At 57.6% G+C, this 15,131-nt stretch overlaps 1 protein-coding gene across 21 annotated transcripts in view; it reads right to left on the reverse strand.

Moving 5' to 3' along the window:
* TNS1 (tensin 1) overlaps positions 1-15,131 on the reverse strand; it is a 53,778-nt gene that overhangs the window by 19,170 nt on the left and 19,477 nt on the right. For 19 of the 21 annotated variants that reach the window (XM_090143758.1, XM_031590536.2, XM_031590534.2 and 16 more), the window contains 13 exons: positions 14,047-14,096; positions 13,661-13,832; positions 13,278-13,328; positions 12,722-12,844; positions 12,483-12,547; positions 12,294-12,377; positions 12,098-12,210; positions 11,446-11,506; positions 10,158-10,233; positions 9,920-10,049; positions 9,212-9,277; positions 8,554-8,715; positions 641-2,332 (listed from right to left, as the gene is read on the reverse strand). In XM_090143758.1, the coding sequence (XP_089999884.1) occupies positions 641-2,332; positions 8,554-8,715; positions 9,212-9,277; positions 9,920-10,049; positions 10,158-10,233; positions 11,446-11,506; positions 12,098-12,210; positions 12,294-12,377; positions 12,483-12,547; positions 12,722-12,844; positions 13,278-13,328; positions 13,661-13,832; positions 14,047-14,096 (2,845 nt within the window). The remainder of the gene's footprint in view (positions 1-640; positions 2,333-8,553; positions 8,716-9,211; positions 9,278-9,919; positions 10,050-10,157; positions 10,234-11,445; positions 11,507-12,097; positions 12,211-12,293; positions 12,378-12,482; positions 12,548-12,721; positions 12,845-13,277; positions 13,329-13,660; positions 13,833-14,046; positions 14,097-15,131) is intronic. The other 2 variants (XM_090143769.1, XM_090143770.1) reach the window with 1 other exon arrangement.

A 15,131-nucleotide genomic window follows, 5' to 3' on the forward strand; every position in this document is an offset into this window, starting at 1 on the left:
CTGGGGCAGTGGTGACTCAGCCCCAGTGCTGGATGGGTTGCCACTGTTGGATTTTTCCAGCCAAGCCCTCTTCCCCCTCCCTTCAATACCAGGCGAGTTTCTGGACTGAGCGCAGTGCTGGAACGGACGGAGCTGCCAAGCCCCAGCATCACGAGCTGGCCCCAAGCCTGGACGCATCCCCAAACTTTCCCAAATGTCGCTCCGCAATGAAATAACTGCTCACTTGAGCAGCAGAAGTGAGGGAACTAGTGCTGTGGCAGCTCTTGGGTTGGGTGGGACCCTCTGTGTCCTCAAAACCCCCAGAGCTAGAGACGAGGGCAGGCAGGCAATCAGAGCAGTCTCCCAGATGCTGTTGCCCCTTCCTGCTCCATCACAAAGCTGAGAGCCTCATGGCAACCCTGAGATGGTGAGCTGTGCCAGTGGGCGCTCAGCAAGCAGAAGAGGCTGCCCCCTTCCCAGGATCTGTGCTGGCTCAGTCCCAGGCTTTGATCCAGCACAGATGAGGAGTCATCATCCCCCATCCTCACTGCCACCATGCAAGGTGCCAACACCAAGCTCATCCCCACACCACCCTTGCGGGCTGCAGCTGCTCGGGACGCACGTCCCCTCCCTGTCCCCCCAAGGAATCAAAGCATCCTACCTGCCACCCTGTGGGCCACCAGCCCTTCCAGATTCAAAGGCTCTTCTCCCGATCTCGACAGGTCTTCATAGCTCTCCAGTCCCTTGTGGGGCAGCTGGCTTTGTGCTGGTGCAGTGGGGGATGGTGGGGAAGAGACGAGAAGCTGCTGAGACCCTGCAGGGCTGTACGAGGCGCTGAGTGGGAGGATGCTCGCTGGTGCACTGCCATAGCTCCGAGGCTCTGGCACTGGCTGGTAGCTATAGGGAGTATAGGTTTCCCGGTACTCATGCACAGTGTAGTCTGGTTCCGCAGTACTTCGAGCCGCAGGAACCAGTGGACCAGGAGAGTAGGCTTTGGCCAAGGGATCAGTGCCTATAGAGGTGCCAAAGGACCTGGGCTGAACCACCTGTGGGGCTGGCTGAGCATAGTGACCACTGAGTGGCTGTGCAGATAATGAGGAGAGCATGGCAGCCGGCTTGTCCTGGCGGGCGGCTGCGGAGGGGACACTCTGTGACTTATGGACGGAGGGTGCAAGGTCCAGCATCAGGACATCAAGTGCTTCAATGGACTGCTCAATTTCCCGGCGCGATGGAGCCCGGGGGAACTCGGGCATGCTGTGGCTGTGCGGGGGCATGGGCTGCAGCGGACTGGGCTGGGGGCTGCAGCTGGACAGGCTGGGGCTGTGGCTCTCCAACCCACCATCATGAAGCTGGGATGGTGGTCGGCTGCCGCCCTGCTGCTGCCAGGAATTCAGGCCCCGCTGCACAGCCTCCCGACTGCTGGTACTGCGAGCCGGAGCCTGCGGTAATGCCGGGTTCGCTTCGTACTTGGCTGTCCCCACAGCCGGGAAGGACTGAGAGCGGTGGGCACTGGGTAAGTCATAACCGTACAGGTAGGGCTGTGGCACCGGAGGCTGGAGCCAGGCCGGTGAAGCTGAAGCTGGCTGCCGCTGCGGGTACCCAGCCAGGTGCTCCTGCGTGGATGCTGAGGGCCGTAAGTGAGCCAGCGGGTCACGGAGGTGGTGGCCCATCAGGGTATTCTGGTTGCTGTAGGGGTAGGCACCGTTGGAGAGAGGCTCAGCCTCATAAAGCCCTTCTTTCAGCATCTTCTCAGCCCCATTGTAGCTAGCCGGGCCGTTGGGCAGCGAAGAGAGGCTGCCCACACGTGGCGCCTCGTGGAAGCCAGCCTCGCTGGCAGTGGTGGTGCCATCTAAGGACGAGAGCGTGCCCAGGCTGCCCACACTGTGCCCATCCTGGTTGGGCAGTTCATCATCCAAGATGTCCGTCTCCCGCTCGGCCAGCAGTGGTGTGCCAGCACCATTGACGTGCACCTGGGCTGGAACTACGTGGCGGCCCGACCCGGCGGGCAGGCGGGCAGGTGCGGGGCCCGGTGCGTGGTTGTGCATGGGTGCCGCGCTCTCCAAGCCAAAGCCGACCAGGAGACGGTCCAGCTCCCGCTTCTCCTCAGGGCTCAGCACCGCGTGGCCACCGGGTGCCCCGGGAGCCCCTGGCTCATCCGTCCGGTCGGTCTTGGTGGAGGCAGTGGAGTTGCCCGAGTCGCTGCTCACCGACAGTGTGTGCTCAACGTGGTTGGGGGCTGCTGAGAGGGGGAGGCGGGCGGTGTTGACAGCGCCGATGCTGCCGTGCAGGGAGTCTTTCTTCTTCACTTTAGCGTAGAGGCTCCCGTCCAGGGGCCCTTGCGTGTGCCCAACCTCTGCAAGGGGAGAAACGAACACGAGACCCCAGATCAATGGCTGGCTCTCCGCACGTAGCTAATGGGTCCCATTAGCCGGTGGTTTCGATCTCTTCCGTGCCGCCAGAGTGCTTAACTACCAGCATGGCCGTCTCCTCCGCACCTGGCGCGGTCCCGCGGGCGCCGCCATGCACAGACACCGGTGCCAGGCCCCCTCCCCGCACCCCGTGGCTCCGCGCCGTCCTTCCCTGCCCTGCAAGCACCGCATGCTCCGCCGACATCCAGCAAACAGCCCCCCGGCTCCGTGCAAAGTCCGTGGCTGTTCTCCTCCCGGCCCCACCGGTGGGGAGGGCTGGGGCTGCTGATACCATTGGACATCGCTTAACGGCTCCACCCAAAGGGACGCACTGGGGCACTGGAGGGCAAACGGGGACCATGGGGGCAATGCATGCACACAGACCACAGGAGGCGAGGCAAGGAGGAGACGTACTCAGTCTGGCATGGAAGACAGAGGGACCGAACACCCATCTGCCCCCTCCTGCCTCCTCTTTCCTCCCACTCTCCTCACAGACCATGCACGGATCCAGACCAGCCACCCATCCTTGACATTTTCTTCCCTGGCTACAGCAAGGCTCCCACCCTTTCAGTTTTTTCCCTTCCTCTTTCAGGGCGGGTGGATCTGCTCCAGGCCTACTCCAGTGGCCAGAAGCTCCCACACAAGCAGTATTTCTTCTCAACCCCGAGCACATAGCAACTCCTCCGTGGGGAAGCACAAGACACCGCACAACTCAAAACCACATTACAGCAATGTCACCACTGGTCTCATACCCCACCCCAAGCCCCCCAGATCCCACCACTACCACCACATCCCAATGAGTCACCCAATCCTTAGGGATGCAGCGAGACCCTGGCCACCACGGTGGCACTGAGTACAGCCCCCTTTCACCATGGCTGTCTCCCCCCAGCAGCACGCACAGCACCGGCTGGGCTACAGACTCTTGTTTTTCCAGCTCCCCGACAAGGTTTCCTGGAAGGGGCTGTGAGCAGCATTAAACACTTTCTTTTGGAGGAAAAAATGACTCTTCGCTGGCTGGGGGCCAAGCGGCTGACTCAGGAGCGGAAGACAGCCCTAATGCGATAGTGTGAAATCAGAGCACTCCTATCTGTGAGCAAAACACTTCCGAAAGCCAGTCCTGAGCTGGAGCACAGGGCCGTGTCAGCCAATCCCTGTCTGCCCATGGGGACGCACTCATCCCATGCCATGACCCCTCCTCACCATGCACAATGCCCAGCACACAACCTACCCAGCCAGCCTGTTTCAACCCCAAGAAAAGCGCTCTCAGCATCAGTTTTCCACTTTCACGTCCCCGTTGGCAACCCAGGAAGGCAGCTGAGCCCCAAATATCCCCCTGGCCTCAAAGGTGGGGTGATGCAGCAGGGACAGCAGAGTCCCTCTTGGGCATGCAGTGTGGAGGGATGAGAATTTTCACACATCTTCATGCAGCCAGGAACCGGCAGCATTTGACTCACAGCAGGGAAAGGGAGAAAGAGGGAGGGAATCCCTTCCAGTGGAGGAAGAAAGGAAAAAGTATCGTGTCCAGGGGCAGCGTTAACACCGGAGAGACTGAGACATCGCTTAGAGCTGGGACATCGCCCAGCCCTTGTCTGATGGCAGTGACGGGTGCTGGCCAGTCCCAAGAAATAGGGCAAGAGCCGAAGGGGGCTGGGATAAATAGGGCAAGAGAATAGAGAGGAAAAGGGAATAAATAAATATAAATGGAAGCACGTGGCTCCAAGGGAAAAAAATAGATGGGAAAGGCTTTAATTAGTCCGTAGGCTGGGAACCGCCCCACTGCTGGGCGAAACATCTCGAAAGCAGGGTCTGCAAGGGGCACAGCTCACCGTAAGTGCCTGTCCCACCTGCTGTGCACCCTTCAGCCTGATGAGGACACAGCAGTTTGGTGACCTCCATCCCAAGAGTGGCACTGGAGTGGCAAATGAGGAAGACCATGCCCCCTGCCCCACACCAGACTGCACACCCTGTCCTCAACCCCATGCCTCTGATGACAAGAGGCAAATATCTGCTGCTCCCTGCCACCTCTCCATAGCACTCCAGGACCATACTGTGATGAGAAATTAAATAAACTGCCCCAGAACCAAACAAGAGAGGAGGGTACAGGCTGCCTCAGCCAACACTGCCATATCCAAAGCAGCAGGAATCCAACTCTCTGTTTGCAAGTGGCCACAGCTCCCGGCAAGGTCAGGCTTCGTCCTGAAGGTCAGCACAACTCCAGCCCAGAGGGTTGCGCGTCTGCCCAAGCTCAGCTCCTGGTATAGCTCAGGGCTGGCTGGCATAGAGCCTGGGGGGTCTTTCTCCTGCAGCCCCCCTCACTCAGAATGGGAGAAAACCCAGCCCACAGCAAGTAACATCAGGAGAGGGGCTCAGCCCAGTGGGTGGTAAAGAATGCATAACCAAGATCCCAGAACCCTATCTCAGGAGCACCATGCTCCCACACAAATCCTGCACTCATGTCGAGGACAAGGCTGGGATACTAAGAAATCTCCCCCAAACCAGTCCCCAGCAGCATCCCATCTGCTGCCACCACCCCAGCAGGCAGGACCACATGGGATGAAGAAACCAGGGAAGAGCTCACCTCTCCCCAGCTCTGGTCTATTTCACGTGCCCAGATACGATAGCAAGAAGTAACCCCAGCCTCTGAGCCAGGGGTCACCACGGCCATGAATTCCACCCCCATACCTCTAGCCCTCTCCTCTCCCAGTCCATCCAGCTCAAAGAAAAGCAAGCACAGGACTTACCGAAAGGCACAGAGAAGAAAAGATCCTGAACGAAGAGAAGGAGCGGGCAGCAAAATCCCTTTCCTTCACTCCTTCCAGGGGACCTGGCACAGTGGCAGCTCGAGCGGCGCCTGCAGCTGGCTCTGCGCGTCTGTCCAGGACAGGAGCTGATGGCCGGCGCTGGCTTTGGGCTGCCGTTTGTCCTTTCGGCTTTGCTTTCCCTCTCACAGAGCTATTCCCCACTGTAACGCTGTGTCTCCAGGGCCAATTTAGGGGCACCCCAAACACAGTAGGGGGACCATAGGGCTCAGACCTGGCGCAGCAGCAGGGAGAGAGGGCGGGATGAAGGAGGGAAGGACAGAGGAGGCTGGAGGCGAGGAGGTGCCGGTTCCCTCCCCTCTGCCCAGACCACACAGAGGAGAGGCAGTGGGGAGGCGTTTGGGGGCTGCTGGAGCCCCAGCCCTGTTTAACCCAGCGAGGGGCAAGCCGCCATGGAGGGAGGGCAGGGAGGACAGCCGGACAGACAGCTCCTGGTTATGAATATTAACTACTTCCTCCAGAGGCAGCCAGCGCAGCGCTGCATTAACCATTTCTTCGGCGTTGCAGACATATGGACAGATTCCTCAAAAAGAGCCAGACATACAGCCCACTCTCTTCACACCACAGTATCGCCCACTGCAGGAGGCCCCCAGCCCAAGGACCCTCCAGTTCAAGAGCCCCCCCAGCCCTGCCTAGCTCTGGCGTCACGTCACACCTGTCCCCAGAAAGTGACACATTCCATGTGGGAGGAGGGGGGTGGCCTTTGGGGCCACACGTCATGCTTTAAGGAGGCAGACCCAAAGCTCTGGCTGGAGATGCTAGTTCCTCCTTCTTAAACAAGTGCCCGGCTCAAAAGGCACAGAAACCCTTCCAATGGCCCCATTGGCCAAACCTGACCTTCTCTCTACTCTCCCCAAAATGCACATCTCTCATACCTCCACGAATGACGACGGGAGCAGCATTTGCACCCAAGCCCTCAAGTCAGAGCCTGGTTTCCCCAAACACCGACGTGCACCATGCATCCTTGCACACCTTTTTTGCTTGCTTTTCCACCTTTTGATTTTTCACCCCTGGTTCCACAGCTCTGGGTACACCAAGGACACCCCAGACACACTCCATCAGTTTAAGGACTGTTTAAAGAGGAAAGAGACGGGGCTGAGCTCTTACTGCCTGCCGAGCACCCCTCCTGCATCCTGCTGTGAACCCCCATGTTCCAGCTCGACCGTCCAGCCAACCCACGGATACTTCACCATTACCCCATGGGGAATAACCAGAAGAAAAGTGGAGAAACTGCCCCTGGATCCAGCCCCAGCCCTCTGTGCCCTCCAAAACCCACCCGCTGAGCCCTTACCTCGCAGCGGCCGGAGCGTAGAGCAGCGCAGATGGGCGGGATGGGGAGGGGGAAGCAGATTCCTTCAGCTTTAGTCAGCTGGCGAAAGCGAGAGCAGAGCCAGCGGCTCCCTCCCTGCTGAGCCCAGCCAGGGGACAGAGCCAGGCGCAGGGGGGAGAGCCTCAGTGTTCCACCGATGGCTTTAACAGCCCCAGCCTGCCCCATCTGGCTCCCTGCCTTCACACAGCTCGGCTCGCCTGCTGCTCCGTATGCCCTAGCTGTCCAAGCAGGCCCAAGGCAGGAGCCCAGCAAGATGCCACCCACGCCACCATATAGACAAACCTCTGGCACTGACCCCATGGTGGGGACAAACCTATGGCACTGACCGAATCCAGGGACTTTGTGACCATGGAAAGGTGCAGGACTGATGCCCAAATTGTTCCCTGCATGGGCTAAGGAGGCAGGAGGGCACCAGCATCATCCCAGGATGTTTTTCAGCCAGGGCTGATGCAAGTGGCTGGCACCCCCCATAAACATGCCCACTCACACCCCCACTGTGCCATCCCAGACACGGGCATGGTGGTAGTGAAGTATAGGCACACGAGCACAGCCAGCAGCATTACTCAGGTGGGGATTTAGCAAGCCCCATACAGATGTTGGGCTTGGCCCAGCCTCAGCAGTCCCCATTCCAGCAGTGGAGACGGCTTGTACAGAAGGAGGCAGGGATGGATACCAGGTTCAGTGGAGTAAGTGGGTCCAAGGGACAGTGGTTATGGGACCCACTGGGTCAGGGACACACATGGTCCTTCGGCACAACCTCACGCTGCCCCAGCATGCCAGAAACCTCTGTCCGCCTGCTCTGTACTACCACAGCCACACATCCAGGTCCTGGGGATAACTCCCTACCATCTCTGTGCCAGCCCCAGCACTCCGCTAGCAATGATCTTAACAAAACCAGGGAATAATCACTCCCCATCTACATTGCCAGTGTGCAGTACCCCAAAAATCTCTCTGCAGCAACTCTCCAACAAGCTGCAAAACCCACAGTGCTCCAGCTGCTCCCTGGACCCAATCTGACTCCACCAGGAAGAGCAGAACATCCTTCATCCACCCTGAACAGGGGAGACTTGAACTCCAATAACAGCCATCCCCTTCCTCAGCTTTCTTAGCTGCTGTAAGTATGGAGGGAACTTATTACAGAGCCAGAATGACACCAAGCCTCCTTGAGGAGGAGAGAGGAGGGCAGGCGGAGCTGCAAGCCACTACGCAGGAACCAATGATATGCAGTGGGATGGGAACGGGGGGGTCCCAGTGCACCCCACTCTCACTGATAACCACAGAGCAGCCCAGGCCAGACGAGGACATGGATAAAGCCAACAGAGCAGGTTGTGGAACAGCCTGGCTGGGCCAGAGAGCCAGATGTGGATGTTTGCTCAGTCAACCAAGGATCTCGCTGCATCTGTTTCCCCCATGAAGATAAGCAGACAGGTGGCAAGCACCAGAACAGGCACCACCCCCGGTAGATCCCCTGCTATCCACCATGGGGTCACCCCCCAGCCCAGCAGCCTCTTTGCACCCAGCATGCACCCCAAACAGAGCCAGAACGAGAAGGGGAACCCACCGGTTCGCAGCCGATCCTGACCTCCAGGCTGCCGCCTCCTCCGGGAGCCTTCGCCGGGCGTCAGGGAGCGGCAGTGGCAAAGCAGCAGCGCGGCGGTTGATCCCACCCCGGTGCTGGTCCCGTGTCCCCCCCCCCGCCCCGTGCCAACCTCCACCCCCCCCCCGCCCCACCACCGCCGCTTGCTTGCGCCTGGTGTGCCAAAAATGTTGGCGTGCAATTCTCTGACCAAATAAGGCGAGAACAACCATAAACAAGGACCCCCTCGCACTGCCGCCTCAGACACCGGCAGCCCCAGCCCTACAGCTGCCATGCCAGCCTGCTGCAGCCAGACCTAGCGAGGGAGGGAATAGGGCTGTGGAGGAGGGAACCTGGCCTCGCTCCCCACAAAAAGCAGCACCATCATTCCGCAAGGTACGGTGACATCCCGTAGCCATGCTGGCCACCCGCGGCTCTGACCTTTCTCCAGATGTTTCCCCGGCAGCGTTGGCTCAGCCCAGGCCCCCTCAGCACTGTCCTCACGCTGGATGTTAAAGTTCTCATAGGAGTCCCAGCGGATGAGCGGGTCGGATGTGTTGTAGTCCACTGAGACGCTGGGGCCGTTCTCCAGGTGCTCCATGCCTGGGAGGACGAAGGACAGTCCATTGGGGTGAAAAAAGACCTGGCACATGAGGGATGGGGCCAAGTGATGGCACAGGGGATGGAAAAAGGGGAGATAAGGTAGGAGGGTTGTGGGTGAATTGCCTTGGGATAGAGAGATGGATGGTCAGCCTCTTTTCCAAGGTAACTAGCAATAGATCCAGAGGGCATGGCCTCTAGTGGTGCCAGAGGAGGTTCAGGTTAGATTTCAGGAAGAATTTCTTATTAGAAAGAGTGGTTGGGCATTGGAACAGGCTGCCCAGGGAGGTGGTGGAGCACCGTCCCTGGAGGTGTTCAACAAAAGGGTAGACATGATACCAAGTGACACAATTAGCAGGCAACATTAGTGATAGGTGGACAGTTTGACTGGCTGATCTTACAGGTCTTTTCCAACCTTAAAGATTCTATGGTTCTATGGGCAAGGATTGCCCTAGGGCTGTACTTTTTGGGGTGCAGATCCTCCTTGCGCTGGCTTTACCTTGGATCTTTTCAGGGCCGTAGGAGAACACAAACTCCACCTTTCCATATTCAGGGAAGCGTTCATCTAGCACGGAGAGAGCAGAGCAAAAGGATATCACCATCTGTCCTCCCAACAGCACATGGACAAGCACAACAAACCTGCACAAAGCACAGGGCACCTGCCTTGCAGAATCACATAATGGCTTAGGTTGGAGGGGACCTTAAAGATCATCCACTTCCAACCCCCGCAACCATAGGCTGGCTGCCAGCCACTAGACCAGGTTGCCCAGGGCCCCATCCAACCTACCCTTGAACACCTCCAAGGATGGGGCATTCAAAACTTGTCCAGGCAACCTGTTCCAGTACCTCACCACCCAGCCAGCTGACTGCCTCAGCCAGCTCAAGCATTATCCTTGGGCAACGATATCCACATTTTGGGATGCTGTCATCTCTCCCCACCTGGCACCACACCCATCACATAGAGCAGGATGGCCCTGGTTCATCTCCACCATGATCAGGATTGGGATAAGGGCTACCCACCACCAAACCCTTCACTAGATCAGCAGGAAAGCCCAGTCTCACGCAGCCTGGCAGATGGGGGATAGTCATTCTGGTCAGTGGGCGCTGCATACCTCAACAGTTCCCAGACACTGAGAGCAGCACCAGAGCTGCAGGATTGGAAAACTGGGAGAAAGGAGGAAGAGGCTGCATCAGATAGCACAGTTACCTCTGAATGCCTCATCCAGGTCCTCCTTGCCAAAGACAATGTCCAAGTCATGCACAGCGCAAGTGTGGAACTGCACGCGGAAAATCACATCACGGGTCGGGCTGCGGAACTTCTTGTGGTAGCACTTGAGCTGTGGGGATAGCAGGGATTAAATGAGCCTCCAGGCTGTCAGCCTGCCCTTAGGGCACAAGGACCACTGATCCCAAGCTCCCCTTGTGGGATGGGGTGAGCTCCTTACCAAGATATCGCCTTTGAGCAGCAGCCCCGGCTCGATGGTGATGCAGATGCCCGTCTGGCTGTCCCCTTGCACGTTGCTGTGGAGAAGGACAGTGTGAGGATGCGAGCCCCCACAACACCCAGCCTCCACCGGCCCCTTCCACCCAACCCCCCCCAGTCAGGGGCCCAAAGCACAGGGCTCCCCTCGCTCCTGTCTGAAGCCCCATCATGCACCAGGGAGCTTCCTGTGAGCAGTGGCGTCAGCGCTCAGCGGTAGGGGACAAGCACAGGGGACGCGGGAAGAAGGGAGTTGGATTTCACAGGCAAGATAAACCTGGAGTTTATTACCGGCATCCCATAAACAGTCTATTAAAAGCTGAAAGGCGAGGCTGGGGTGGCAGTAAATCTCAGCTAACGGGGATAGATGGATGGCGGGGATGGGAGTTCCTGGTTCAGGGGGGTGGGATGGGAATACCCCAAAGGCAACGGGCTCTGTTCCCCTTAAAGGGGCCCATCTGCAGGCTGGGTGTGGGGCCAGGAGCTGGGGGATCCACATAGGATGCGGCCCCAGCAGAGCATCCAGGCAGCTAGAGAAATGAGCTTCTTTGACTGTTCCCAGGGGCCCTGGTGCTGGGAATGGGGACACAAACCCAGCTCCATGTGGTAGCATCAGCAAAATGGTATTGGGATAAATAGCGCGGAGGTTAAAAAGTGGAAAACTATTCTGGGGGAGGAGGAGAGAGAGACTATTCTGCAGGCTCTAAAGAAGATGCTCTTCACAGCCACCTTCTTGCAATATGCTCTGTACCCAAGTGCCCGCCAGCGGGGTACTGGCAGAGCATCAGCCCTGCAGGATTCCTATAGGGAGGGAGAACCATTACTAGAGAAGTGCCTCACATCATGCTCCAGCACAGAGATGGGTTTTACCGGGAAGGGAGCACCCCTGGCAGGAGGAGCATGTCTCTGGCCAGAAGCAGGAGAACCGCCTCTGCCCCCAGGGGACAGTGAGGTGTCCCCAGCCCCAGGCTCTGCACAGCTCCAGGCTCCCTCTGCTGATGCTCAGAGTCACTACAGCCCTCCAGCAGAAGCAGAAGTCACTCCAGCCCTCCAGCCAGGCCAGTACAGCCCAGTATGGCCAGTTCCTCCCTCCAAGAAAGTAGGGAGTCCCTTTTTTCACAGCTGGCAGGAATCAAGAGGACCGAGCACTGGAGATTTGGCCCTGAAATATCTCCATCCCACCTCCAAGCTGCAAGCTCCCCCCCAGCTGGACAGAAAGGGGGGCACGCTGCCCAACGTGCAGAGATAGTTACTAGATCCCCGATGTGTAGACGGGCTGCATGGCCTGATAGATCTTCAGGAAGGGCCGACAACCTGGAAGACATCAATGAGGGAGAGAAGGCATGTTGTTAGCCGGCAGGGTGGAGGGGCAGGGATTAGTCACGGGGTAGAAATCCAAACAGGGACAGAGCCAAGGCAAACAGCCACTCCCACCCCAGCCAGCCCGCACTGGTGAGGCCTCCAGCAGCGGGCAACATCTGGGATGGGCAGAAAGGGATGCTCCTGACTGCACAGGGCTGGGAGCAGTGTGGGAGTCCCCATAGCCCAACTGGGTCCTGTAGGACACATGTGGGGCTAGGGACAGAGGCAAGATGGAGCCTAATGGGCTTTGAGTATGGCATCTCCTCCAACTGCCCCAGCAGGCACTGACATCCAGTATGTACTGCCTCCCCTGCCCAAAACCCAGTCTAGTGCCATCCTCCAAAAAGCCATCAGAAAATCCTTATTGCTGATCAGTATTTAGTCCTAAGGGGGAGCAACCCCAGAGTGCATTCCTGCAGGGTAGCACCCTACTAAAGAGAACAGTTCTAGAGAGGAAAAGGATAGAAAGCATTCAAACTGCCCAGGGTATTGTGTAAAGTAACCCCCTTGGAGAACAAGGAGCAAAGGCTCCGGGGCACCTACCGCCTTTCGATTCAAAGTTGGGGATGCCGTGCATGATGACATGGTGCAGGAAGAGGGGCTTGTTGTTCATCTTGATGCTGCCAGAGAGGAGCCCACTGAAGTAGTGGATGTACCTGGAAGGGAGGACAGGCAGCTCAGGGACAGGTCCCACAGCCCCAACCGTGGGACAAACCCAAGGCCACGTCCCAGAACACACCTCTTCTGAGAGGGCTGCCCCACCGGCACCACCTTGTCCTCATAGAAGCGCTTCATGGCAAACCTGTCCAGAGCCTGGTCAGCACTGAGGGAACAAGGGGTTACATAAGGGAAGGAAAGCATTGCTATCAGCACACTGCAGTGCTGGGCAGAAGGTAGGGAAGCTCTGAGACTGTGCAATTGTTCTCACCTGGCCGAGATATTGCTGTAGTGCATGTAGGCAGCCACAACTACCCCCAGGCGGCCTCGGTTCCCCTGCAGGTAACAGAAAGGATATCACAGGGGTGACAGTGCCCATCAGCACCCCACACTCCCAAATCTTACAACACACAGCCCAATCTGAACACTGAGCCACCAAACACCAGGTTCCCTATACCTCTCAGCTTTCTCAGCTCAATCCCTGCAGCCCCGCTTTGGGGTCCAGCCCACCTTGTTGTGCAGCACCACCACATTGTGAGCCGCCGCGTTCAGCCACGTGTCCATAGCTTTGCAAATGCTGCAGATCTTCTCCAGTGCTGGCGTGTGCAGGTCAGGCCATCCAAAATCCAGCACCTGGGCAAGGAATGGGGGGGGGGCAGGGAGACAATCAAGAGTCAAAACCACATCACTTCTGCCTCTGCAGTGCACAGTTGATGCCTCTTCCAGGCTGTCCATCAACTCTCCTGCTGCCAAGACCCTGTCCTGAGCTTGGGAGTTCGGTCCCCATATCCCAGCTCCCCAACACCCATCTCAGCTGCTCCGGGGACCCCACATTCCCAGGGATGGAGATGATTCTCCAGGGGAAACAAGGGAGCGCTCCAAGAGATGCCAACTTTGGCTGGTGGGGGAAGTCCTGGTGCTCTTTTCTGGGCCTTCCCTTTCCTGCCCCTCCAGCTGCTTGGTGAGGCAGGAGGGTAGCTGTTCCTGCCCTGGGAACTTGCACTGGGGAGCTGATCCCACTGCCCTGCCCCAGCCTCAAAACCCTCTGCTCCCCACTGTGACCCACCTTGGGGTGAAGTTTGCTGATGTCATGTCTCCGCTCTGACAGATTGAAAAGCTTTGGGGAAGAGGAAAGAAAGTGTGAGGAGATGTCTTATTTCCCAATGCCACCCAACCTCTTCTTCACCCTCAAGCCTCCCCAAATACCCATTTCCCCAAACACATTAACCCCAGTAATGCCCTGCCACAGGGCACAACCATGGCCAAAAATTCCCATGGGGACTAAAAGGGGCTGGAAACCTCCAAGAAATGAAAAACCATCTGTGTCAGTGCAAAGATCCTTACTCTCCAGCTCAGTGCATCAGGATGGAGACTGACCGGAGGTGAGGATGTGGCATCCATTCCCTAACAGCATCCCAGCCCCATACTCAGGCTGTCAGGTCCTCTCACCACGTAGTTGTCCCCATGTTTGGACTTCAGCATGTGGGCCACCTCGCGGAGGTTGCTGCGGAAGCTCTGCTCCTCAGCTGTGCTGGGGTAGGAGACGGCAATGATGCGCTCTGTGATGTACACCAGGTCCAGCTCACAGCTGCTCTCCATGGCCACTGTCACACTCATGCTCCTGAGCAAGGAAGGAGACTGCCATCAGGATAAGGCATCAAGGAAGGGACATGGTGACTCTGCCCACCTGCCCACCACCGTGGTCATCTGGGTAAAGCGACACAGGCTGAGATGCTTGGGGATGCAGGTATAGGGCTACCCTAAGGCTTTCCTCCTGCTCCCAGGTAGCGCTGCCTGCAGGTCCCCATCCCCATGGTGCAGATGTTGGGCTCTACCTGGCTGTTTTGCGGTGTGCCTGCCCGCCTCTGGGGGACCTCGTGGCGTCCTAAAGAACAAGAGAGGAAAAACAAGTTACTGCCATGGCTCTGGAGCCACAGGTCACAAAGTGTGGTGATGCTTGGAGCATCCATCCCTGACACACTGTCACCAAATCACATCCAATGAACAACCTGGTGGCACCATGTCCCCACACTGACACAAGCAGTCCCCAGTGCGCACAAACTTGGGGACAGCACAATGGCAGCCCCATAACACCTGGCCATAGGACAGGGCAGGTCTGCAGCCCACAGGAGGTTCATGGGGCCAGGCACTGCCGTTTGCTTTGGCCAAGCCAAAAGCTGGGAGGAAATGTTTGAGTTCTCCAAGCAGGAAACTTCTATTTATGCATGTTCTCCAGCCTCAAGAATTTCATCTGCAGTCGGTTTGTTGGGTGACTTTGTGACCTCAGCCAAAAAACAAAGCAAGGTTTCCAAAAAAAACCACTAAGGGAAAATACACTCACACCTCATTAGTTTTAGGATCTCCTACTAATAAGGAGGAGTCCTTTAAAGACTCATCTAGCACGGGTGGTGCATTCTGATTCCTAGGAGGGATCCAAACCTCAACAACCAGTAGAGCACCATGGGGCTGCAGGAGGTGCCACTAACCCCAAAGGATGGAAGAAATGCTGCAGAGACCCCCGCCTGGAGCAGGGGCCTCAGATCCCCATCCAAACCTACCTCCCACCCTGTGTCACCTCAGCACATCCCCATGCTCCTGGCATCATCCAAAAGCCATAGGTCCTCCCTGCCTCCAGCCACTGGCACGGTGACCTCAGCCACAGGGAAGGATGCAGAAACACTGAGAAATTCCTCCAGAGAAACAAAGCAACAAAGGGGGTTCCTGACTCCTCACTGGACATTTCCAGCCCTGGTGCATGCAGAGGCGGGTGAGCAGGGGGAAGCCGTCTGCGTTGACTTTGGCAGGGCATTTGTCTACACTGTCTTAGCAATTTCATGTCCACAGATTAAAAAGCGGATCCCTAGCTCTATGGACAGGAAAGCCGGCTTTACAGCAAAAGCTTCCACTCCAAGGCCTCTAC

Source organism: Phasianus colchicus, chromosome 7, assembly GCF_987193195.1.
Source record: "Phasianus colchicus chromosome 7, bPhaCol1.hap1.1, whole genome shotgun sequence".
In the NCBI taxonomy this organism is placed as follows: Eukaryota; Metazoa; Chordata; class Aves; order Galliformes; family Phasianidae; genus Phasianus; species Phasianus colchicus.